At 44.3% G+C, this 24,282-nt stretch overlaps 1 protein-coding gene across 1 annotated transcript; it reads left to right on the top strand.

Annotated features, from left to right (window-relative positions):
* Positions 1–1,963: 1,963 nt before the first annotated feature.
* Positions 1,964–8,429, top strand: RASD2 (RASD family member 2; the record flags this gene model as incomplete). Its single annotated transcript, XM_082309747.1, has 3 exons — positions 1,964–2,103; positions 6,110–6,389; positions 7,900–8,429. The coding sequence occupies exons 2-3, from the start codon at positions 6,119–6,121 to the stop codon at positions 8,427–8,429; spliced, it is 801 nt and encodes a 266-aa protein (XP_082165873.1). The 5' UTR covers positions 1,964–2,103; positions 6,110–6,118.
* Positions 8,430–24,282: the final 15,853 nt, after the last annotated feature.

Raw genomic sequence — 24,282 nt, forward strand, 5'->3', positions numbered from 1 at the left:
TGGTGGTTTGCTTTTGTGTTAGCTTAGGGGCCCCAAATCCACCTCCTGCTCAGGCCTGACTTTACTGGGAGCTGCTGCCTCTCACAGATGGTTACAGCAGGACCCTGTGTTGTGGCTTTCAAAGTCTGTCGGCACAGAGAGGCATACATGCGTGTCAGACCATGTGCTTGCAACAGCCACAGCGCCCTTCTCAACAGCTGCTGATGGCTGCTGTGCTGTGCCGCGCGGGGAGAACAGGCAAAGGAGGGAAACATTATTCTGAGGGTAACAACAGAAACCACCTTGTGCTCTGAGGAGAAGGAGGAGAAAAAGAAAAGCATCTCAGGAATCCCTCAAAAGCTGCAGGAATTGTTTGGGGGGGGGGTCTGGAGATGAAACAGACAAGGTAGTTGGAGGAATCTTTGTGTTCAACGAAGAGTAAATTTGCTCAAAGAAGAAGAGAGAGAATTGTGGGAGTCCTGAAACTACATTCAGATTTGGGAGATAGTGCCTCCCTTCCATTTTCTTATTGTCAAAATATCTTGAAAATCTCAAAGTGTTTTTCTTCTTCTTTTTTTTCCCCCTCTGTTTAGGAGTTTTAAGTGGGACATGCTGAAATACTTAATTTCAAATCTTTCAAAATCAATCTTTTTAACATCTTTTAAAATAGACTTGTAGATCTAAACTATTTTTTCAGCTCAAAAAGAAGAAAAAATTAGAGTCAATAAAGAGTAAAATAAACTGTAAACATGTTTTTTCACTTGTAGTTGAACAAATTCCTTGAATTCACCCTAACTTTTCTTTGCTTCTCTTCTTTTTCTGACCCTTGGTCCCCCACATTTTCAGTTTGTTTGACCTTTTTCTTACATTTTTATCACCCAGCTCTAGTTTAGTTTTTCATTTATTTAAATATTAGTGAAAGAACAGCAGTTACACATTGTTCTTTTTTCTTAATCAAACCAACCAGCAATCCTAACATAACATCTTCAAGATTGAGGGAACAAGAGAAAGTATTCCATACGGCAGAAGAATTACAGGAATTATGGACAGAAAGCCCCTACTTGGGAAATGAGTCAGTCGGCTTCTGTCTAGCAGAAAAGATCAGCACGGAAGTATAGAGCCTTTAGAAACAGCTTATGAATTTACAGCTTGCAAAGTAAGTGAAGTCTCCGTGTCTCTCGTACACGTACGCTAACTCATTCCCCACACATGCATACATACAGGTCTCTGGTGGAAAGACAGGGAATGTGCAGTCTGCAATGCCTATGAACTTTCTGTTTAGAGGAGAAAAGAAAAGATTTTTTCAATAGGCACAAAATCCCACCCCCTCAGCACCCCTCCTTCCCCTGTGTCTGACACTGACTTCAAGGGAGGAGTTGAGCCAATTATCTGTGAGTCCTACAGAAGGAAAATCTGCAATTTGCCAGTAGTTGTGAGAGAGAGAGGGAGAAAGGCAGGGAAGGAAGAAGACTTAATTGGCAAATGTAAAGAAAAGCCCTTTCTGTCCTAGAAAGAGAATATTTTAAAGCAAATCTCAGACCAGAAGAAAAGAAGCTCGTGGTGGGGGCTGTGCCAGGCAAGACCTGGGGAAGCGTAGGTTCACCACAGGCAACTTCCATGCCCCCACTGATTTCTCCCCACAGGGTCTGAGGCGGCGTAGAGGCAGGGTGGGCCAGCTGGATGCACCCACGACCCTGCACGACCAGGTGTCGCTCCAGAGACCCTTCCCCCCCAGCAGAGCCTACGAAGCGCAACTTGCAAGAAAAGCCAGTGGGAGGGGGAGAGACTCTGCTTCTCCTTCTCTCAAACTGAGGCTGTGAGGAGAAGAGCTCATCTCACCACAGGGAAAAGCTACCACTGGTTCTGAGACCCTTCTTTAGCCCATGTCAGTCGCCTGATCTAGTACTTACCATCCATGGGGGAACACCCTCTGAAGCCCTGCGGTCCCTCCCAATCTTGCTAAAAGTTCCCAGGAAATACTGGTGAAGAACTGAGCCCAGAGCAAGCAACGTGGGACCCACAGAACAACAGCCTTTTACAGCAGCAGCCACCTCTGATTGATTAAAATTATCAGCTTCATCAGACTGCACCAAGACCCAGGACTGCTCCTCCAAGGAAAGAGAGGTAAGAAAGCAGCATGGAGTTTGGGATGAGAGTAGGAAACAAACATTCCAGAGGAGTGATTGTGGGGTGCATGAAAATTACGGGGATACTAGTAGTGACTAACAAGTGACAGGTCTGTTATGCATGGTACAGTTTGTGTCTGCCTATGTCCTTTTTAGCTGGATGCAGTGAATTACATTGGAATGGCAAACAGAGACACAAACAGTAGCTGAAGACTGTGGAGTGCAAGAGAGGTAGCTCAGAAGTCTGTTCATCAATAGGGAGTGGTAGGGAGCATACCCCCTGATGGGAGGATGGAAACCTAAGGTGTAAAAGCTCTAGGCAGGTTGAATGAAGAATGTCTTCCTTAGATATCTCTCTGCAGATGCTCAGGATCAAATTTGTCAGCACCTCACTGGAACTCAGACAAGCACTCTTCAGAGCATGCAAAAACAGCTGCATTGTCATTCACTCCAATGTCTGCCTATGAAACAAGCAGTGGTGGTTAGCAGGTAGAAGATAATGCAGGGAGTCAAAAGAAATGGGGTTTAATGTTGATTTTGGACAGCTGTTTCAGCTCTCTCTGGGCGTATGAGCCTTTCCCTTCATTAAGTGGAGATAACACTCATTGCCCACATTTCTATGACATTTTGAAATCCCTGTGCTGTACCAATATAAAATACTAATGTAAAGTTTCAAGCATCAAGCCGGTGCATGAAGCAGAAGGTACCACTGGGAATTAATCTATGCTTAAGCATTTAATAAACTGGGAGAAAAAGATGTAGATTAAAGCCAGCTGGAGGTTGTTTGTCTCCTCATTCTCTTCGGATTGATTTTGCTTTATTTAGTACATGAACATGTGGTCTCTTTCTGTTTCCTTTCTTCTGCCTTTAATCTTTTTCAATGTATGAGTCCCTGTGCTGCCCCTGACCCCTGGGTGTGAAGGCTGAAGTTTCATTCCTTTTCTGAGGAGGAAAGAAGGCAGATTGTATTAAACTGGAGAAAAACTGGAATGGGGGGATAAGAGAGAGCACAAAACACAAATATAAGCTTCTGGTTCAATGGCATGCTCTGAGTCAGATTTGCAGCAGAGGTGATGAGATGAGTAGCAACTCCATGAATCAAAGTGCTGAAAAGCATCTTTTGACTCTGTGTGAAATGAAATGCAGTCAGGAAAGCACAAGAGACCTCTTGACTGAATGCCTTGACAGGTGGAACAAGGACAGCATAAAGTGACTATTTAATATATTAAAATCTGCATGTCCTCACACTCCTTCTTCCCCTTAAGTGCATCTACATCCTTGGGGCAAAGTGTCCTGAAATGAGCACGTGTCTGCACATAGTATTTTGCCTTTGATGGAGGTGGGAGGCAGTGTCATTTAATGACCAGAGATGCAAGGATGAGGAAAGGTGGGAAGGAGAAAGAGTCGGAAAGTTAAGAGTCCCAGAGCCTGTTCACGTTTCTCATTTGTTGGACCTTGGGTGGTCACTCAGCTTCCTTGTGCCTTACTCTTCCCTGTCTGTGGGTAGCTATGGTGGCAATTCCTTCTCCAAGTTGTTCAGTGTACAGTGGCATTAACTGAGGTCCACAGCAGTGGAATTAATTTCAAAGTGGAGGACAGAAGTGCCTCTTGCACTAAAGGTGCAAAATTAACCCTCCAAGCAGCTGCAGTGACACAGTCCACCTCCTTTGCTGTGTGATGGGAGTTTCTCTAATCACTAGCAGCTCAGTTGTTACCTGCCAGTCAGCAGTACAATTTGTAGGATTTGGGCCTGTAAAGCTGCTGACCAGGATCAGGTCTCCCAGCGTGCATATTCTTTACAGGACATATAAGGCATTTCCTTAAAAAGAGTAACTATGCTCACTCTCAGGTTCTGCCACACCAAGTTGTACGAAACTGATCTTCAGCAGGTGTGAACCAACACAGTCCACTTGCCCTCATGCAGCTACACTGGTCCATCCCCGACTGAAGAGCTGACTCATTTCTAAATACTGATCCTGGGCCGTAAAGAAGTTTGTAGTTTTTCTCACAAAATCTATCTCCCTGCTTTTTTCTGCCAGCTAAATAAAATCTGAGAGGGTGAAAGGAAGCATCCCAAAGCAGCTCTGTCACCATTTGCCCATGGATGCAAGACAGTATTGGACTGGCTACGTGGGAAAGGGCAGAGATAGTGTACATGGCAGTGTTGTTTCAGAGGCTGAGTATGGTGTTTCTGCACTGTTAAAGATAGCTGCTGTTCTAAATAAAACAGAGAGAGTCCAGTTCAAACACCAGGTGTGCTCCTTGCTGTCATTCCCGCCACAGCAATCCCAACAGTACCGTAACTCTATAGGTGTGTGTCCATCCAAAGTTATGTTCTGACATTACTGTCTGGCTCTAATATTATGCTGTCCTGCCCGCTGAATATAATTCAGAGTGTAAGCTACTCTGAGGAAAGCATCGCATTTTCTTCTGTGCTTAGATAGGGCTGAATGTGCTGTTGGTGTGCAGCAAATTATAGCAATAATAACAAATAGTAGTGTTTTGCTGTTGCCTGGGGCTATAGCACAGCGCTTGTAATGATGCTGGATCAGAATTCCAGAGACTTCTTTATTTAGCAGTGACCGTATCTTCACTGCTGCTTTGGTGCTTAGCACATGTTAAACAAAGTAAAAGATTTTAAGCTTTTGACTGAGATAAGTGTCAGCTACATAAAAGCTTGGGAGATAAAATTCACTCAAGGGAAAGGCAGGAATCCACGTCTGGACCCAGAAATGATCTTTCAGTGTACATAAAGTACTCGCATTGTAATATTAAATAAACGACACCTAAGTTAAATAAACGGCACAGTGGGAACTTGATTATTCTTTAATAAGATCCTAGTAACCAAAATAAACTCTGTCAAAAATGTGCGTTCTTTGCTCTAACGGTTAGCTTCCCCACACAGGGGTTATATTTTTCCTTTCAGCACACAAGTCATTTGAACTGGTACATGAAAAATGGCTGAGCAACACTCTTTTTTCTTTTTCCTATCAAAGTTTTCTGCATCTGAATGCTATGTCAAAATGCAATCTCCAAGGTCTCAAGACTCATTTTAGTTGTCAGGGGTTGGAAATCTTGTCTAATAGCTATTTAAGATGGCTGTCCTTCATCTTTTCTGCTGCTTGTACTTAACACCCGCAAAGACTGTGACACCCACAACAGCTGTGTATGTATAATGACTGAAACTCCTATGAAATCTATGTTTCTGCAGCTCCATCCATTGCCAGCCATCCTGCTGCAGTGCTGATAGTTTGTTGATAGGGAATTCCCACACTACCAGTCCAAAGAGTAAGATTAAAATCTGATTTCTAAAAGGTCACTGACAGCACAGATCTTAGGACCTATCATTGGCCAATGCTATTTTGTGGCTGAAACCCCCTGCATCAATAATGAAGGTTGTATGAGACCAGTGATTTAAAGTTACTGAGATGTCTAGCTTCCACTGATATCAAGCATGATTCTTGTTTCTGCCTGACTTCTGGTTGATCTCAAAATGAATATTGTGCGCAGCTCCTATTTAGGCAACCAAACGAAGCGGTCTAGGTCCTAATGGCAGCTGCAGTGGATGCAGTATATTGGGAAATCTGACCTCTGTGTTTATGTATCTAAATGAGAATCAAGCTGCACTGAAAAATCTGGTAATGTTTAAGTGACGCAGATGGTGGGAAGGAATCTGGTGTCTAAGTTGAAGCACAGCTGATAAAATTAGCTCTTAATGTTTAAACAAAATAGTCAATTACAATTCAAAACCATGCTATTTTCCATGTAAGTTCCTTCATTTTTATATAATTTTAAAAGAAAAGACCCCCCCTCAAAAAAAACCCCAACACTCCCTGGAAACGAGACTGAAAAAAATTAAGCATCTCCAGCGAAAAGATTTCTGTATGAACCATTGATCTACTAACGAGGACCGCACTCCAGAGCACTCTCTGACAAGCTTGTGGTAAGGGGCTGCCCTACTCCATCCTCCATCTAGTTTCTGGTCTTTCCTTTTCCTCTTTCAGGACCAAGCAATGATGAAGACCATGTCTGGTGGAAACTGCACCCTGAATGTGCCAGCCAAGAACTCGTACCGTATGGTAGTGCTGGGAGCCTCCAGGGTGGGGAAAAGCTCCATTGTCTCACGCTTTCTCAATGGCCGGTTTGAGGACCAGTACACTCCCACCATTGAGGATTTTCATCGCAAGGTCTACAACATCCGGGGAGACATGTATCAGCTGGACATCCTGGACACCTCCGGGAATCACCCCTTCCCTGCTATGAGGAGGCTTTCCATCCTGACAGGTGAGAATTGGGGGGAAGTTTGCAGATGGGGAACAGTGGGTGAAAGATCATAATGATAGACATTAGCTTGAAAACTGTAGCCTGGAGATGACTGTTTCTTGAGAGATAGCTAAAGGGACTGCTTTGATTTGGTTGCAAGATGCATTTCTCTAGAAAGATATTTCCTGGCCGGGATGCTCCAGGCACTATAGGGAGTGCATTAGCCACAGAGGAGAAGTCCACTGGGTGAAGGTCTGAAATTGAGATTTCCCCCTAGTTTATTTCCCTCCTACCTTTCCCTCCTGCTCCATATTTTTTATTGCAGTCACAAATGAATGGCTGAATAAAATCTTGTGAGCATAAAGAGTAGCAAGGGACAAAATAAGCATGTAAATAAGACACAAGCAGTGAAAAACAAATGTAAAATGCACAGGAAGGGAATTCAAACCATGAAAACGTCAAAGATTTTTTTTCCTAAAATTTCCAGCCTGATTCCCTTGACTTGATATTCCAGTAAAAGGACAACTCTACTTTTACCCTTTCTCCTTAGTCAATGGTTAATCAAATGAATTCAAGAGGAAAAAGGGAAAATGGTGGGCTCATTTTGTGCATTCTTATTGTCAAGCAGTTCCTGTTGTGAGCTAAGACATATTCTCTAACTGTGAAAGTGACAGTGGAGATATATTCAGTCACAGCTCACAACAAACCTGCTTTCTGGATTTGCTATCTACCCTCCTAGCTAGCCAGTGAAACATGACATTCACATCTGACCAGGCTAGCGTCCACATTCAGTGAGGTCCTAGGGCCAGTTTCTGGGATGCAGATGTGAGCTTTTGTCCCTGAAAGCTCTCTTAGCATGTTCCACACGAATGTCATTCAACAGGCAATGAATTGTGTTATTTCATATTTGCAAAAGGAATTCTAAGTCAGGAAATGTCAAAAGGAAATGCCAGGAGATCTGTGTCATTTATGTATTTCTTTTTTTCCATGGTCTGTTTCTCTTGAAATGACAGCAGAGCATTGCACATTGGGAAACCTCTCGTTCCTGACTTAGGCGTTCAAGACTGAATAGCTGTAAATCTTCAGTTCAGGTGTTGCTTCTTGTATTGTACAATCAAAAGGTCAAGGCTGAGTGGCTCCTAGCTCTCCATTCTTCCTGGTGTCAGAACAGGTTCTGTTTTACGCAGAGATACAAACAAAAGGAAGAAAAAAGATAAGCAATGCAGCAGAGCTGAGACAGACACATGTTACAAATGGGCAATAATTTGCAAGTCTAATGCAACCTGGGAACACAAAGTCAGATATGGCTGAAGTAACGTCATAGCCAAAAGTCTTTTCCATAGCACTACAGAAAAGAGTAGAGAGTTGAATTAGAAGAATTGGAACTAAAGTACTTAATGAACAGATTCAAAAGGACCAAACAAAAAATATGGGGAAGAGATGGCAAATAAACCTATTGCTTTTTGAAAATTAGCTCCTCTGACACAGGTTGCAACCAACAAGCCTTTACAGTATCCTTTTTTAATTGCAGGGGATGTTTTCATCCTGGTATTCAGCTTGGACAACAGAGAGTCTTTTGATGAGGTCAAGAGGCTCCAGAAACAGATCCTTGAGGTCAAATCCTGCCTGAAGAACAAGACCAAGGAAACAGCTGACCTTCCCATGGTGATCTGTGGCAACAAAAATGACCACAGTGAAATGTTCCGCAAGGTACGCTCAGATGAAGGCGAGAACCTTGTCTCCAGTGATGAAAACTGTGCTTACTTTGAAGTTTCAGCCAAGAAGAACACCAATGTGGATGAGATGTTCTATGTCCTCTTCAGCATGGCCAAGCTACCTCATGAGATGAGCCCTGCGCTCCACAGGAAAATCTCCATCCAGTATGGTGACACCTTCCAACAGAAATCCTTCCGGATGCGCCGAGTCAAGGACATGGATGCCTATGGCATGATCTCTCCCTTTGCTCGCCGGCCAAGCGTCAACAGTGACCTGAAGTACATCAAATCGAAAGTTCTCAGGGAAGGTCAGTCAAGGGAGAGGGAGAAATGTACGATCCAGTGAAGGGGGCTTGCACTTCTGTCTGAAGTCATCATCCACATGCAGTGCCTTAAAGAAAAATGGTCTGTGGAAGCACAGAATGAGCTCACGGGGTTCATTCAGAAAACCCAACATGGAGAAAGGATAACTCGTCCTGCAGATTCTGCTGAGTCACGAATGTAAATAACATCATCCTTGTAAATGACTGGGAAAAAACATATGCCTGAGATACGAGTGCATTATTCTGTCTTTGTAATGTAGTTCCTCTTCATTCCCCTTTTTGTTTAAAGAATAGAGACCTGAGAAGTAAAGAAATTTCAACCTCATCCTTACAAAAAAGTAGGTCAGAAATGCACAGAAGGCATTAACAGTTACCCAGCATGCAGCTCTTGCTAAGAGAGAGGAGGTTATGTGTATGCGTGTGTGTATCTCTGTGTGTCTGTGTGTATGTGTGCATGCATGCGTGGAGCACTCCTTTAAAAAATGGGACTTGCATTTCAAAGGGCAACAGTCTTACTGAGGTTTCCCAGATTGGGAGTGGACTCTATATATGGACGTGTGACTCTAACTCACTTCTGAGGGGACCTGTATTAAGAAGATCTTGATTTTATGTTTGCTGGGATGGTTATCATTTGACATCAACATGAACGTTGTTTTGTATTATAGATTTTATCTGGGATTTGGTTTTTTTGTTGTCTGGGTGTGGGTTCTTAGCAAAATCAGACGGCAAGCGTGTTTGATATCAAAACAGTGTCTACTTTCTAGCAGTGAAAGGTGTTTTTCATCTGTAAAACTATATAATATGTACATTGATTGAATGTGAAATTGTTCTGCAAAAAGCCAATACATTTGACTGCTTTGCAAGCCTGGTGTGATATTGTTTCTCAAAGCAGCCACACCAACTCTGAATACCATGGTACAAATGCCACCCTTTGCCTTGCTGGCCACCAAAGCAATGGTTCCTTCCTCTGCCTGTTTCAGCCAAGACTGACCAGATTCATATGTTGGCTTAGACCACTTAGACAGGACTGGGTTTTCCTTCAAAATTAAGAACAAAACAGTTGTAGGGCCAGTTCCACCATGTTTCTTCTGTTAGCATGCCTCTAGTCATGTTCATGGTTTTCCCTGTTGTCTGATAAAGGTTGCCTTGATGGAAACCTTTGCACTGCAGAAGTCCTTCAGAACAGAAGCTTTGTGCTGGCTGTCCAAACAGGGCTGAACTGGCTGGCCAGATAAATCTGGGACCGTCCATTCACTTCCTCCTGTTCTCAGCTCAGTTCAGGCTTCCTTGTCTTCAGCTCTCTCCCTGTTCTGCTTCTGGCTTTGTTGTTCAGTGTGCTCCTGTATGCCCTCAAAGACAAATATATTCTCTCAGACGTGAGCTTGGCACTCTCACTGACTGGAATGAGAAGTGTGCACACATAACTGTGGGCAAAGCATGGCCCCAAGACTGTACACAACAGTAGAGTACATACGTTATATATACCTCAGAACGACCTTCAGATATCTTGCCCCTCACTCACCTTCAAATTCTGTTCTTGGCTGTATCTGCCTTGCTGTGTCCTGGTCAGAGCTGTGAGCTAGTTCATGCTATAATTTGACAGGAAACCAAGAATGATGGTTGTCTGTAAAAATTAGCCTCTGGGACTCAAAATCCCATATTCATTTATCAGCTCCACCCTTCATTGGTACTGTATATTGACTGATAAAATACACTGTTCTTTTATTCCTGTTGCCAGGGCAGCACCATTCAGACCATGCCCCCCTCCCTATCTATAAATATGTACATGGCTTATGATTAAACCTGGTTTATTTTTTAGCTGTGTCCTGGTCCTTTTTTACTTTCTCCAAGAATAATGAGGAAGGTCCTATATTTTTGTTGTGCAGGTGCATCTAGGCAAGTGAGTTGTGGGTTGAGAGCCCTGATGAGATCTCCAGTAAGTTCTGGAAGAGCCTTTTATGTCCTGCAGACACCAGGGGCTACATATTTGTCTGTTTGGAACAGAACTGTGTCTATACCTACATATTTCTATCCATCTATCTATCTGTCTATCTGAACACCGACTTATATGTACAGATATCCTCACAAGCAGAAGCAGTTACTCTTCCCCATGCTGCCTTCAAGACGAGAAAATAACCACTTTCTCCTTCACGCATAGAGCTGGTGTGCTCATCCCTGGTGTGATTTAATGTGGACTCTGCAGAGACATCACTGTTGCTCTCAGCAGTCTCTCCATCTCACCATCTGTACCTCTCAGCTGTATGAGTCTTGGTCCCCCTGAGCACATGCCTACCTCCCTACAGACTCTCCACCCAAGTGGATGACTACTGAATGTACCAGTGATCAGGCTCTAGGACTCATGTGCCACAGGGACATGGGGGGTGAAGACAGAGTGAGAAGGGCATGCGCACTGGCCATTGCTTGGATTAAGAGGCTCCAGGAAGCTAGAGAGGAACTCCTTGCACTATAGCCCATGTGCTGCATTACTGAGTCTATGTCCGCTCTTCCTCGCCTGCTGGATAAAGCTCCATAATCATCAAGTCCCTGCCTTTATCTTACAACACTGACCTTTTACAATTATTTTCCCTACTGTCCTTCCATCTCCTCAAAGACACCAGCTTTCCTCACCCTTCCATGTCCTCCCATTCCTGCCTTTTCCACCATGGATAAGAAGTCACAGGGCATGGAAAAACAACGTTGCAGCCACAGCAAGAGCACAAGAGTAGGGGAGGCTGAAGACGAAGGAGTAGGTGTTCACAGAGATATGCTGGATCCCACGGGAAGACCAGTGAGCCCCAGCTTCACAGTCCAGCTTGGCCAGCCAATGCACAGGGTGAGAAGCATCTGAGAAACTGGCTGGGAGTGAAGGTGAAGCAGCATTACAGTCACCCACAGAAACAAATGGCAATACGCAGGTAATCTTATTAAAGTAATCCTAGTCTTCTCTCTGCATTTTGTTACTGATGGTAACTGCTTTTGAAGTTAGATTATCATGCTCCTGAGGACATTTATTTTTTTGCTTTTATTACATCGTTACAGTCATTCTATTAATATTCGTATATTATTTGGGCTCTAGAAGTGTTTACAGCCCCTAAAACAGACAGTATGTGTCTCAGTTGTTTGTTCACAGTTAGCAGCCATTATGTTCTCTGAAAAGGGCTGGGACTGGAAAACAGAGAGCAAGGCTACCTGTGTGCACAGGGGACGTAAGGTAAGGCAGGAAGAGGAAAGGGGAATTGTTTCTGCCCTGCTAACCGCTGAATGTGTCTTGCTGTAAGACAGCGCAGGGAAGGGCTTCATGGGAAACTCATGTGTGCAGAAACAGTGAGACCCTGAAAGGAGCAAAGAGCAGACCTACAGCCAGGGCTTGGAAGCAATGGAAAGAGAAACAACTTTTTTCCCCCCTTGGGATTCAGGAGACCTGCACAGAACTTACTGTAACCCAAGAAGTCATGAAAATGCACTGGACTAAGGGCAAGCCTAGAGTAAGGGATCAGTCCAGCAAAGATGCTGCAAGCAGGTGTACCCTTACTTAGTCTTACCTAGCATAATTGTTTTATTCCAATAGCTACCTTGTCCTACATTGCAGTATATAAAAGCTAGCATTAGTGATACAAAGCCTCGCTGATGTTTTTTGTGTACTTACTTCCAGGACAACAAGCAGGGACATATACCTGACTTAGGATCAATCACAGCCCTGGAACAAGACAGGGATGAGATTTATTTTGTACATTTCTTTACACAGCAGGAAAGTCCTTGTCCTGAAGAAATTACAAGTCAACACATTATAGGAGCTACTGTAAATAATGACAAAAATCAAATTAAGCCACAGGGTCAGTACAAATCAGGAAGGAAATAGTGGTCATGGTGAATTAAGTAAAAAATAAATTGAGGGTGAGAAGGGCAGAGAAAAATCCTGTTTTGACATCCAGAGGACTAAATTAGGCTTCTGTTCTGAAGGATCCCCAAGAGGACCGCTGCCACCAGGCCAGTCTGATGCTAGAGAAAGTCTTTTCATGGTGCAGCCTCACAAAGAGCATTATCTCCTTGAGACCCTAGGGTGCAATAGGTCTGATTGTCTGGGAGGCCAAAGAGCTTGTTATTATCACAAAGACAAGTAGGAAATGGTGGGATAATCTTTAAAAGGGCAACAGCAGAGAAAAGAGCTTCAGAAGGAGGCTCACAAAGGTAGGATAGCAATAGCAGGCTGGGTAAAGAAGAGAAAAGGTAGGCTAGAGTGTATGCTACAAAATGTAGCTTTCACCCTTATTTCATCCTTCTCCACACACAAGTCAAATCAGACGACATTTTATTTAGCTTTTTTGTCCTTCCTCAAATGTTAACCACCACTTACTGCTGTGTAGGACCCACCCTCCCACCTCGCATCACACCTTTTGCTGCCTTAGATTTACCCTCCTGTCATGCACCATATTGCGGGCTGCCTTGCTAGCTCTGTCCCAGAGAAGATTACAGGCAGAGGTGTTTTTGAAGTAAGTAATGATTATTTTATTTGATTTGAAATCACTATTACGTTTAGGGGTTTTATTAGCATTATTGTTTCTTTAAAAATACATGGTAGCAGGCTCAGATTAAAGGGTGTCCTTGGAAAAATATATAAAACATGATATAATGTACATTTTCCCCACTGGTTTCTATAGCAACAGCCTTTTCTCTGCACTCAGAAAGAGCAGAGAATTTGCAGGGGGGAGATGACTAGCAGTGGCTCTACCCTAGATCTTTCACCTGTGAGTCCTCATGGGAAGTTCTCCTCCCTTCAGTTTCTGTTATGTGGAGAAACAAAGACCACCAGCCAGACCCACCTCACAGACTACTCAATATGTCTGGTAAAGCTGTGGGATGGATATGCTACCATAGATAAGAAAGTAATTTCCATTATGTGATTGTAAACTGGGACATTGTCCTGGCACAGTACCTGACATGGGGAATACACATCTCAAACTGCTATAAACCCAACTTCTGTACTCAAGTTTTGTTAGAGCTAGCTATGAGCCTTGCCCAGCTTCTCTCTTCCCTGTGTCTTTACAGACCACCATCTGGTACGGTCAGAGCCTGAGACTTCCCAGAGAAACATTTCCTTTTGCTGTCATGACAACATCAGCCAAAGACCTTTCTTGCCCCTACCATCATTGGCCATCCATAGCATGCAGAACTGCCCTGTGTCCCACGCGTCATGTTCCTAGAAAGTTATTGACAGTCTGGAAGGAGGCCAAGGACTAGCAAGAAAAAACATTTTATGAGCCTAGAGGGATTGACTTGAGTAAGCCTTAAGAAAAATCTGAAAGGGGTAATTCTGTGCCATGTAGGCAAACAAAGTCTGAGAGAGGCTGGCTGAAGACCTCTGGATGTGTTTGAAAGGTGGAGATGACAACTGAGACAGTACTTTATTTAGAGTTGAACAATGGGATATCTCAGTGGGAACAAGAGTATTAAGCAGGAAACCGTAGGCAAAAGAGCAGGGCAGACTTTAGGGCAGTGGAATCTATTGGAAAATTTTCTAAGAGGTGCCGTGAAAGTCCCATAAGGAAAACACTGGGAAAAACATTGAAATCCACATAGCCAACAGGGGTAACTTGCTGTTGGCAGTGGGCTAGACTGGCTGAGCCAGTAGGTTATTTTGATCCTCCACACTTGTTTCTGTGATGGAGCCTGATCCCAAGTCTGCTTCAAAGAAATTTCCCCAGACTGCCTGTCCTCACTGCATGCTCTCGACCCCCCAAGTGGAGGGTTGGTAGTTCATGGGTCCCCTCCAGCCAGAGCACTAACAATAGAGACAGGACTTCTTGTGTCAGACACTGCTTTTTAGACCATTTCCACAGAGATCCCTGGACTGTTCACAGCAAACAGCTCCTTTGGTGAGCTGTCCATGAACAGTTTCTTGCACATTTGTTTATTGTTCAAAAGTATTTGATGAATGATTTATGCAAACGTGTCCTGTGCTTTGGCTGGGATGGATAACTAAGATTAGTTCAGATTAAACATGAAGACCAGGAGGGATGAGGTCACCATGTTTCAGGACATCTTGTAGCAAAGTAAAAGAATATAAATGAAAAAAATAAATTCAACTTGAATATATGTCCTCACAGCACTCTAACCTAGAGGGAAGCAAACTCCCTCTCGCCAACCCATTCCTTCCCTCCAGGCTCTTGAAGAAGGGATTTCATGTGGACTGTATTTATTCAAGAGTGTCCTCTCACAAGCATTTGGCTTTCAGCAGTTAGTGTAGAACATCAATTCACACATGAGAGCACTGAATATTTTAGATTGGTTTTAGCAATATGTCTTGAGTCCATATTTTGAAGTTAGAAATAAAAGGAAAAAAGGAAAATAACCTCTACAGTCGTGGTGATGAAACGGGGGGGAGGGGAAGAAATTTCTGTCTCCAATAAACAATTCCTTCACACACTGAGACCTTATCTGGAAAACTGAACAATTCTGTTAAACTGGGACTTGTGGTCTTTCTGTGTTAGACTGGGAACCAAAGCAACAGAGAAACACAAGAGACACACTCTCAGCAGTGGAGCTGGATCTTGCATTTCAGACCCCACTAACACCAGTGCTGTGACGGATCCCACCTAGCTCCTCAATGTCTTTGCAAAGCTCCCAGGAGTGTCAGAGTTAAAACAAGTTAAAGAAGTTGCTAAAATAACTGGGTGTTAGGTACCACAGGTCTTACTCTTCAGGTCAGAGATCTAACATCCTGTAGGAACAGCCCCACCAGTTTCCAAACTCTTTACATAAATCAGCATCTTGGTTTCCTATGCCTGATAGAGGGCCAGTAGCTCTCATGGGAGAGCTGAGAGAGGATAAACGCCTTCTAGATTGCAAGGCACTTGGGTACCACAATGATGAATAAACACGTTAAAAGGTGAAGAGGCACACCGGAAACAAATATCACCTCAATCGGAAGCTGAGCTGCTGCAGTGCCAGCTACACAGGAGAGCAATTACATTTTGCATAACCCCTGACTTCTACACTACCTACGGTCCTGTTCTCCTCAGCATCCACTGAGTTGGCAAGTCCCAGGAGCCTCGGGATTAAAATCACACACTGGCTACCCCCCGCTCTTCAATCACTACATATCTGTGTGCTAAATGGTAGTGTGCTGCAGAACGATTTTCACTCAGGGACCCTTGGATGGACACACAGCATAACCTCTGCTTTCACCCTCTCTCTGCTGGAGAAACAAGTGCCTCAGGGAAACACAGCCTTGCTAAACACAACCTGGGGAGTTAGAGGACAACATAGGGAAGACAAGTGGCATTGCTTTTGGCTGGACCAGCACAGAATGTCTCATCTTTTCTGTCACAAAACAGTTTGTTCCTTGTTGGGTGGCTCATTGCCAAGGTAATAAATACAAGTTTCTAAAAAGAAATATAGTAAAAAGGAAAAATAAACACATAAACACAGAGCAACAAGTTCCTCTGCAAATTGACAGGAGGCTTGCCTGAGGCAATGGATAAGGGGTGACAGGGATGAACAGCTCTCTTGTGGAGCCTTATTAGAGAGCAGACCGGAGCTCTTCTCAAATACTCTTTATGAGATGCTGCCATCCGGGAGAAATCCAGATTGGCAATTACCAGAGATAATAATTCCAGCTGGCCACAACACTGCTGAAGGAGAAATTATCCCCTTACACAACGGCACTGACTCAGACTGCTTGCAACATTTGTCGAGTTTGGGGCAGTTACACAAGGTCTGTCATTAGTCATGGTGGTATTTATTTGTATTACGGAACCCTGCCCACAGACCAGGACCCAATTATACCAGACAATATACAAATGCACAACAAATAGAAAGTCCCAATGTACTCAAAGGCTAGGGCAGAATCTTAGTCATTAACTACATCTGCCATATCCACCTTGTGCATCACAGCATCTGTCTTATCCTATGATGGCTCTCTACCTGTTTCCTACCAGCATCCTATCTGTAACCTAAAGTGAGAAGAAGCTGCTGTATGCAGTATTAATCCATCACTTTCCTGATTAACATCTGAGAGCTAATTATTTCTGTAGAGACCTTCTAACTACTACATTGTGGTAGTAGCAGCACCAAGACCTAGTATAATTTAGTAGTGCTCTTCCTTCAGCTGGACTTACTGAAACAGAAAAAGCAGATGTAAAGGTTATGCATTGTTTCCAAAATGCTCGTGGGATGGGTAAATTCTTTATTATTCTTGCACTGGTTCCTTGCAGTGGTTCCTAGCAGTCTTGCCAAGGAGAGATCTCTTACGTAGACAGAGCATCTTTGTGCTGTGTTGGTGGTCCTGTGGTTGTGCAAGCCCCAAGCCAGCTGTGGCTCATGGTAGTTCAGACCTAACTACAAACTGTGTCCTGTGACAGGCAGTGGAGCTGCTTTACATAAAGTTATCATGAAACCTGAATCTGGGCAGGGCAAGGAAGTGAGGCAGCCATGCTGGCATTGCCAAGTCATGGCCAAGGCCCGCTGACTGCCCTGTCCTTTAGTGACCAGGTGATGCCTCAAGGGATGTGTGCTCCTCTCCTGCCTATGAGCCATGCAGGGACCACCCATAGCTCTCAGGGGAAAGAAACGGGTCATATACTGCTAGGAGCAGGGTGTCTACCCACCTCTGAAATACAAATTGATGGAACAGAAGACATTTTTAGCCACTCAGGGAATTTAAAGTTGAAAGCAGTGAAAAAGCATGGAGAGGATCAAGATTCTCCTCAGTGCCCCCCTTGTACTGCTGTAGCCAATGCAAGAGCCATTCTTTGCCCTTGATCTTCCAGAGAGGAATACCTCTGGCAGAGGCTTTGGCAAAAAACTTTGTTTCCTCCCCCCACAGCATGATCGTTGGACAAAGGTCTTCACTCAGATGGATAGTAAAACCCTCCCAGATGATACAGAGCCCAGCTGATGGAGAGCAGCCCAGCAGCAGGACACTTTACTGTGCTAGACAGCGAGCAGATGCATAAGAAGTGAACGCCCCTAGTGGAAGGGAGAGCCTTAGGGATGTTTTCTATCCCTTCTTCTTGGGACTTTACACATCTCCCCCACTGCATTTTCCCCTGTCAGACATGAATTCTGCCAAAGAAGAAAATGTCTGAAAGCACCTCATTAATTAAGGAGGCTTGAGTTTTGCTGATTTTCCATGAGACTACAGACTCTGAATTGACTTTTGAAAATGAGATGAGCTTAGGCTCACTTAAGCACTTTCTCAACTTTATCAAAATTGTTTGCCTGAAGAGGGAGCACTTAAGGACTGAGATTTATCAGGAAGAAACATTGTTCTGAACCAAATTTTCACTGAAAGACAAAACTGAAAAGATAAGTGATTTTGCATGAGAGGTACTTGAGTAGTGAAGGTTTTCTTAGTAAAATAAGAACTGTCTGAGAGGCCCTTCTGCTTTCCCACTCATTTACATTAGAAAAAAAAAGAGAAGCTTGCTGTTTCCTAAAAGAACTGAGAAAAGGAATGTATTCCAGAGTAAAATGTTGGTTTTGCATTTTTTCCCCACGGTATCTTTTTGTCAACGAGGAATTAAAGCAAAAGAGATGCTGGAGGCCCAAACATAATCTGTCATCTGTGCCCTGACCTGGGTTTGGCTGGATCTGTACTCCCTGCCTCTGTCTTTTCCCTTACTGGGGAAAGGAGAATCTGAAGCAAGAACAGACACAAGACCCAGTTTGGTTTTGATTGGAGGCATGTGGGGTGCTCCAAGACTTCAAGGCAGTAGGAAGAACAGTATTAGCAAGTGAGTGGCAAAATGATCTCTAAATTATCTCTAAGTCTTGTGTCAGCCACTATTCTTCTCTAGAATGGTCCTGTCCTCTTCTGTTCCCCTCCAGCTTTTCACAAAAAGTCCAAACAGGGAAAGACAGCACCTGCTATTTCTAGCCCTCCTAAACTTCAGGTGAAAACTTCTTTTTTTTTGTGCTTAGCCAGAATCAAAAGGAAACCAAATGGCTCTATTGAGCTGTGTCTATACTGCCAGGTATTCCCCATTTTGCACGTCAGCCCTTGTGTTCTGATTGTCTTCACCACTTGCATGTTGGTGTGTGCTGCAGTGCCACATTGGTGCCTGCTTGATGGCTTTTAGCCCATGACATTGCACTTATGCTCAAGGCTGCTACCAGGGTCTTCACAGGTGTAGTCTCCAGAGCCTATTCCCTTCTGGCACTTCTGGGGAGATGGCTGAGGAGACAAGGGCTTTTTGTACACATGGCACAGTGACTCTTCTATGCAACATGTTGTCTTCCATCTCACAAAGCCATCAGATATCATTTTATGTCATGACAACAATCCAGAGTGACACATGACTGCCAGAACTGAAGGTCTTCCCCTGGTTTGTCCTTCTTCACCCAAGTAAGTATTGGTGCCAGGCAAAGCATTAGAAACTGTACTGTAAAGAGTAAGCCTAGATTACAGGAGTCTTTCTGAATTTCCATGCCACAGTGCTTATCCTGTCTGTGTCCCATATCAGGCATGTGCTAGTCACCCACACTGTTTTGGTCTGCAGAGAAAGGGAGCCTGGGTGAATACCCAAAAATGGACTTGTGGTATGCTCCAACAGATGCATGGCATGCTCCAACAAGTCTGTTGTGGGTCATAGCCACAGACCATCCCAGAAATAAGTGTACAGCCAGACAAAATTACTTTAACTTCAGAAATGAGAAGTCAAAAAGAGAGCACTGTGGAAGCTTTGCAGTGCTACACAAGGCCAGGTATGCAAGGCTCACTGAATAAACTCTGCCGCATTCAAACAGCTTGATCCTGGAGTGCTTACAGAATAGCACAGCTGAGTCCAAGCTGAGCTTGGGGTCATTAGCCTCACAGGGACCAGAGTATGTTGGCACCATACTAATAAGCTAGCAGGGTCACTTTAGGGACACACCGGTCTGACACCATGCCAGCAAGTCCGCAACCTCACAAAGGCGTGACGCATGATAACTAGTCCAACAGTTGTCCACTGCGACAGGAAACATCAAAGTGGCCCATGCCTTGACATGATTCCAGATGAATATGGGCATTTGGCCAGAAACTGCTCTGTGGTGGGATGTACTGCCTGTCTGTTTGCCAGGAGGGGCAGAGAGGGAGCAGCTGAGTGTATCAAAAAAGGTCAGGCCAAGAGCTGGAAAGAATCAGTCTTCAAGTTCCCCCAAAACAGCTAGAGTCAATTTACGTTCTGGAGCCTGGAAGGCACAGAGAAGAGAATGCACAAAAAAGTGTGCAGGAACTTGGAAAAATGAAGCAGACAGAGCCATCATTGGGTGAAGTCTGTCCTGGGGACAGGAAATGTTTCTTTGGGATAGTTTTAAAAGTTTCATTTTCTGCCTCTGCTCCAGAGGCCAGAGAAAAGAAGCCTGACTATTTTTAAAGATAAGTTTGACGCATTAAGAAGGAGCTTGTGTGATATGATAGGCTGTTGCAGTCAGGAAATGGACACCCTGACCCAGGAGAGGCATTCCAGCACTGTGCTCCTGTGCTCGGGATCTGGCTATTTGCAGGCTTCATGCTCTTTCTCAGGAGGAGTCAGGAAAGAGAAGGGAAGGGAAGGGAAGGGAAGGGAAGGGAAGGGAAGGGAAGGGAAGGGAAGGGAAGGGAAGGGAAGGGAAGGGAAGGGAAGGGAAGGGAAGGGAAAAGGGAAGGGAAGGGAGAAGGGAAAAGGGAAGAGAGAAGAGAAGAGAAGAGAAGAGAAGAGAAGAGAAGAGAAGAGAAGAGAAGAGAAGAGAAGAGAAGAGAAGAGAAGAGAAGAGAAGAGAAGAGAAGAAGAGAAAGAAGAGAAGAGAAGAGAAGAGAAGAGAAGAGAAGAGAAGAGAAGAGAAGAGAAGAGAAGAGAAGAGAAAAAAGAAAAGAAAAGAAAAGAAAAGAAAAGAAAAGAAAAGAAAAGAAAAGAAAAGAAAAGAAAAGAAAAGAAAAGAAAAGAAAAGAAAAGAAAAGAAAAGAAAAGAAAAGAAAAGAAAAGAAAAGAAAAGAAAAGAAAAGAAGAAAAGAAAAGAAAAGAAAAGAAAAGAAAAGAAAAGAAAAGAAAAGAAAAGAAAAGAAAAGAAAAGAAAAGAAAAGAAAAGAAAAGAAAAGAAAAGAAAAGAAAAGAAAAGAAAAGAAAAGAAAAGAAAAGAAAAGAAAAGAAAAGAAAAGAAAAGAGACTTTAGTTTCAGCTCAAGCAGAAGTAGTTCTGAGGAAAACAGGAGACTTTGGGAAGCAAACTCAGATGAACAAAAAAAGTCTAAGGAGATAAGTATGTCAGGCGTCCTCTTTAACTGACAAGTAATGCTGTTCCTGGGGTCTGGGGTTTGATATCAGGCCAGCAGTAGTAGTTGGGCACCAATGGCCTATGACTTGCTGGGTTGACAAGAAAGCACCAGCCCATGCAAGGCACCACAAATGCCTGTGCCTCCAAATTAGCTGTGAGAACATGTTGCCAGGGTGAGCCCATACTAGCATGTAATCTGATGCAAGCCCAAAAAGCTGGAGGTGTTGATCTTTAGTGTTAGCCAAAGACACTGGAAACTAATACCCCAAAGACTTGCTCTTTTATATCTGACCAGAAAACCTCAGAAGCTGAACAGTGGTTAAAGTGGCAACTTATTTGTTGGAAATACAGGTCTCATCCTTGGCTGGAAGTCTTGTCTTCTTCCCCCAGCCCGGGGAGCGTAGCTTCCCAGCTCCTGCCTCCTCACAGAAACAGCAAATGCACATTCAGGCAGGGGGAGACTAAGAAGCAGAAACCACCAAGAAAGCTGGGAGAGTTTCCCACTTGGACAATTACAGTCTCTGGTGTTCTCCTGATAGGAGGTGGAGTGACACGAGCCCCTGCCCTGCAGAGAGGGAGATACTGTATGGGAGACTCCTGCTGGCTGCTGCTTTTTGCTCCCCTCCAGCAGGGCTTATGCTGCCTCCATCTTCCCTTCGCCTCTGGTCCACTGTCACCTCTCACCCCAATACAGAAGAAAGGGCTTTGAGGTCGCAGTTGTGTTAGAGGGTTTACAAAATCAAACGCTCAAAGGCAAGAGGCATCTTGGTCATGACTATATTAATAAATTAAATGGTGTCAGGGCATGTTCCCGGACTCCAGAACTGAATCACTCATTCTGTTGAATTGTTTGTACATCCCCTGTCACAGTTTTGGCCCAGACCAAGGCGGGGGGTCGTCCCATACAATTCCCCCAAGCAGTCTGTGATTTACCCCAGGCCAGGAACAATTCTTCACAAGGAGTTTGCATGCAGCCACTCACTTCTGGAGGATAATGAGGTTTAATGGAGTGAATGCAGACCTTTCCATTCCAATTGGTTTCAGTGCCAGAGAAAGATCCTACATTTAATTTTCTAGTACAACTGTAGCCTACAGTACCATTCAAGGAGCAGGGTAGAAAAGGTTACAGGGTTTGGGAATATCTCTGATGTAACCTGCTCATAGTGTGAAGCAACATCATCCTTCCCATCTCTTCGATAAACAGAGCTGTGGCTGCTTCCTTCAGCAGTATCTCTGCTTACAAAATGGCCCACTGGCAAACTCATGGAAATAAACTAGAACATGCATGAAACACCCTTTTGGAAGGTACTGCAGAGAAACCGCAGCACATTTCTACATCTAGGTCTCTGGAGTGGCAAAAAAAATGTGGTGGGGAGGACAGAAGGAAGACTGCTCAAAAAGAAAAGAAAAGGAGGAGTGAGGGCAGGTCGTACAGGACTAGGCTGCTGAATCTAACCATGCTTCAAGGGTCTCATGCCAATTTACATTGCCCTGCTGATGCTATGCAAAAAGCCTAAATGTAGTTGCAAGTCAGGTTACAAACCTTCAGCTCCATTCACCTTTTGCATCAGAAGTACTTGGAGCACAACAGCAATAAATTAGTGCCAGCTCTCCTGCTGAGATAATTCAAAGTATCTTCCCCTGCCCAGTAGGGACTGATTTTTCATGTCGATTACATACTGTGATTAATATGGAGGCATTTGCTCATTTAACAGGGGAAAAAAAAACAAACCCTAAAATCCTTACCAAATAGGGCTTTTAGGGGGAAAACTTGCCTTATTTATTCCTCTCCACTCAGTGAACCATTAATTTCAATGAAGAACTGCAGCCAGCAATGGGCAATGATACAAAGAGATTGATAGATCCACTCTATTTCACCCTCACATACCTATTGGGGTACATGTACATTCTGAGTGAGACTTCTCAATCACCTCAGTGCTTGATATTGTCCCTACCTCCCACACCACTGATTAGTGTCACTCACCAAATGAGCAGAGAGGGCGCGGAGGCAGATTCTGCCAGCAGTAAGAAACTTACTTCAAATCAAACCTGTGAAATACAGCCTAAGATTCATACCATGTAGGTGGAAGGGGGAGGAGAGGAAAACAACTTTCCCTTGAAGGACTCATGGCTGCTTCTATTTCTTGTAAAAAATAAATGGTCTAGTTTACTAGAGGGGAAGAGAGAAGGTAGATGATTGATTTTAGGAGCACTGTGTGATGTCTTGGCAGCGAGCTGGTTCAGGGTCAGGGGGTGGGAGAATATACCGGGAAATTATGCTACTTGCCAGGGGTCCCTGTGAAGGCTGGTGATCAATATCCATCTGCCAGAGATAGCTAGATTGTCTTTATGGGATAAGCTCCACGTGGCAGGAGCCCAAGAGACTCTGCAGTATGATACAGAGGTAGGGAAGGAAGGGGGAGGAAGGTGGGAGGCTGGTTTTCATCTCTGCATGTTAACAGCCAACATTTTGGAAGCTCAGTGCAGAAGGCTTTTGCTAAAGGTTGGTCTAAGGAGAGGTGGCATGCGGTAGCTAGAGATGGTGCTGAGCTGCAAAGATATGAACTGGAATCTCTCCAAAGCTTGAGCATGCCTGGGAATTGGAGCTGTGAAAGGGTTAATTTGGATGTTATGGAGTTGGGAGGAGGGCTGGGAGGGTCCCAAATTAAATCTGTTTGAAGATGAAGAACAGGAATTTATGCCTCAGACTGGGGTGTGACAGAAATATCTGTGCTGCTTAGTGGTTATTCGTGCACTTGGAGTCAGGATCTGTGTTCCTTAGTGGTTATTCGTGCACTTGGAGTCAGGACTTTTGGAGCAAGAAGAGGGAAAGTCCTGTCTGCAATCGGGCAGAGATTCAACTGTATGGTATCAGTTCCACCTTCTGCAAAACTAGGCTATGTAATATTGCTGAGATAGACACTGTGAGGCTTAAGCATGCTTGCAAAAGGGTACAGGGAAGCCCAAATACCCATCCCAAGAGATACCTGGAAGTCAAATGACAGTGGGTATCCCTGGGGCTGAGCACTCACCCCTTCCACTGATGTCAGTGAGATCGCAGTGGAGGAAGGGGATCGGGGAGGCTTGTGATCTTTTTGGATGGGGCTTTTAAAAGAGCCGTATCATTAAAGTCCCATGAGCTTTGACATCTGCAGGATGAGGAGCCTGGACAGGTCAATTTTGCTGTAGGAAGGTAAGAGTTAAGGAGAGAGGATGTAAAAGGAGATGAAGGGCTGGGAGAGAGCTCTTAAGCGTTGGGGTAGATGCTCCATGGTCTTTGGAGGAGGGGAACCAAAGTACTAGGGGCAGTAGCTGCTCTTCCCAGCATTAGTCATCACCCCCGCACAAAAGTCTGTCAGGAGCCGCAGCCAGCCTCAAGGGTGGACGCGAGGTCAGCTGCAGGAGCAGGGCTGCCCGATGTCTATCCAGGAGACTGCTGCTCAAGGCAGCTGCCTGTCCTGCCTATACTCAGACCCACCTCGACTCACCTTTCCTGTAAGGCCTGTAAAAGCAACAGATGCCATACTATACCAGCCCTTTGCAGCACCTAGCACATGGGAATCCACCCGCTCCTTGGGGCTCTAACTACAACCCACAAAGACATTACAAGGCCATTATCTGATTACATACAATTAGGGATTAT

Source organism: Platalea leucorodia (assembly GCF_965183815.1).
Source record: "Platalea leucorodia genome assembly, chromosome: 4".
Lineage (NCBI taxonomy): Eukaryota > Metazoa > Chordata > Aves > Pelecaniformes > Threskiornithidae > Platalea > Platalea leucorodia.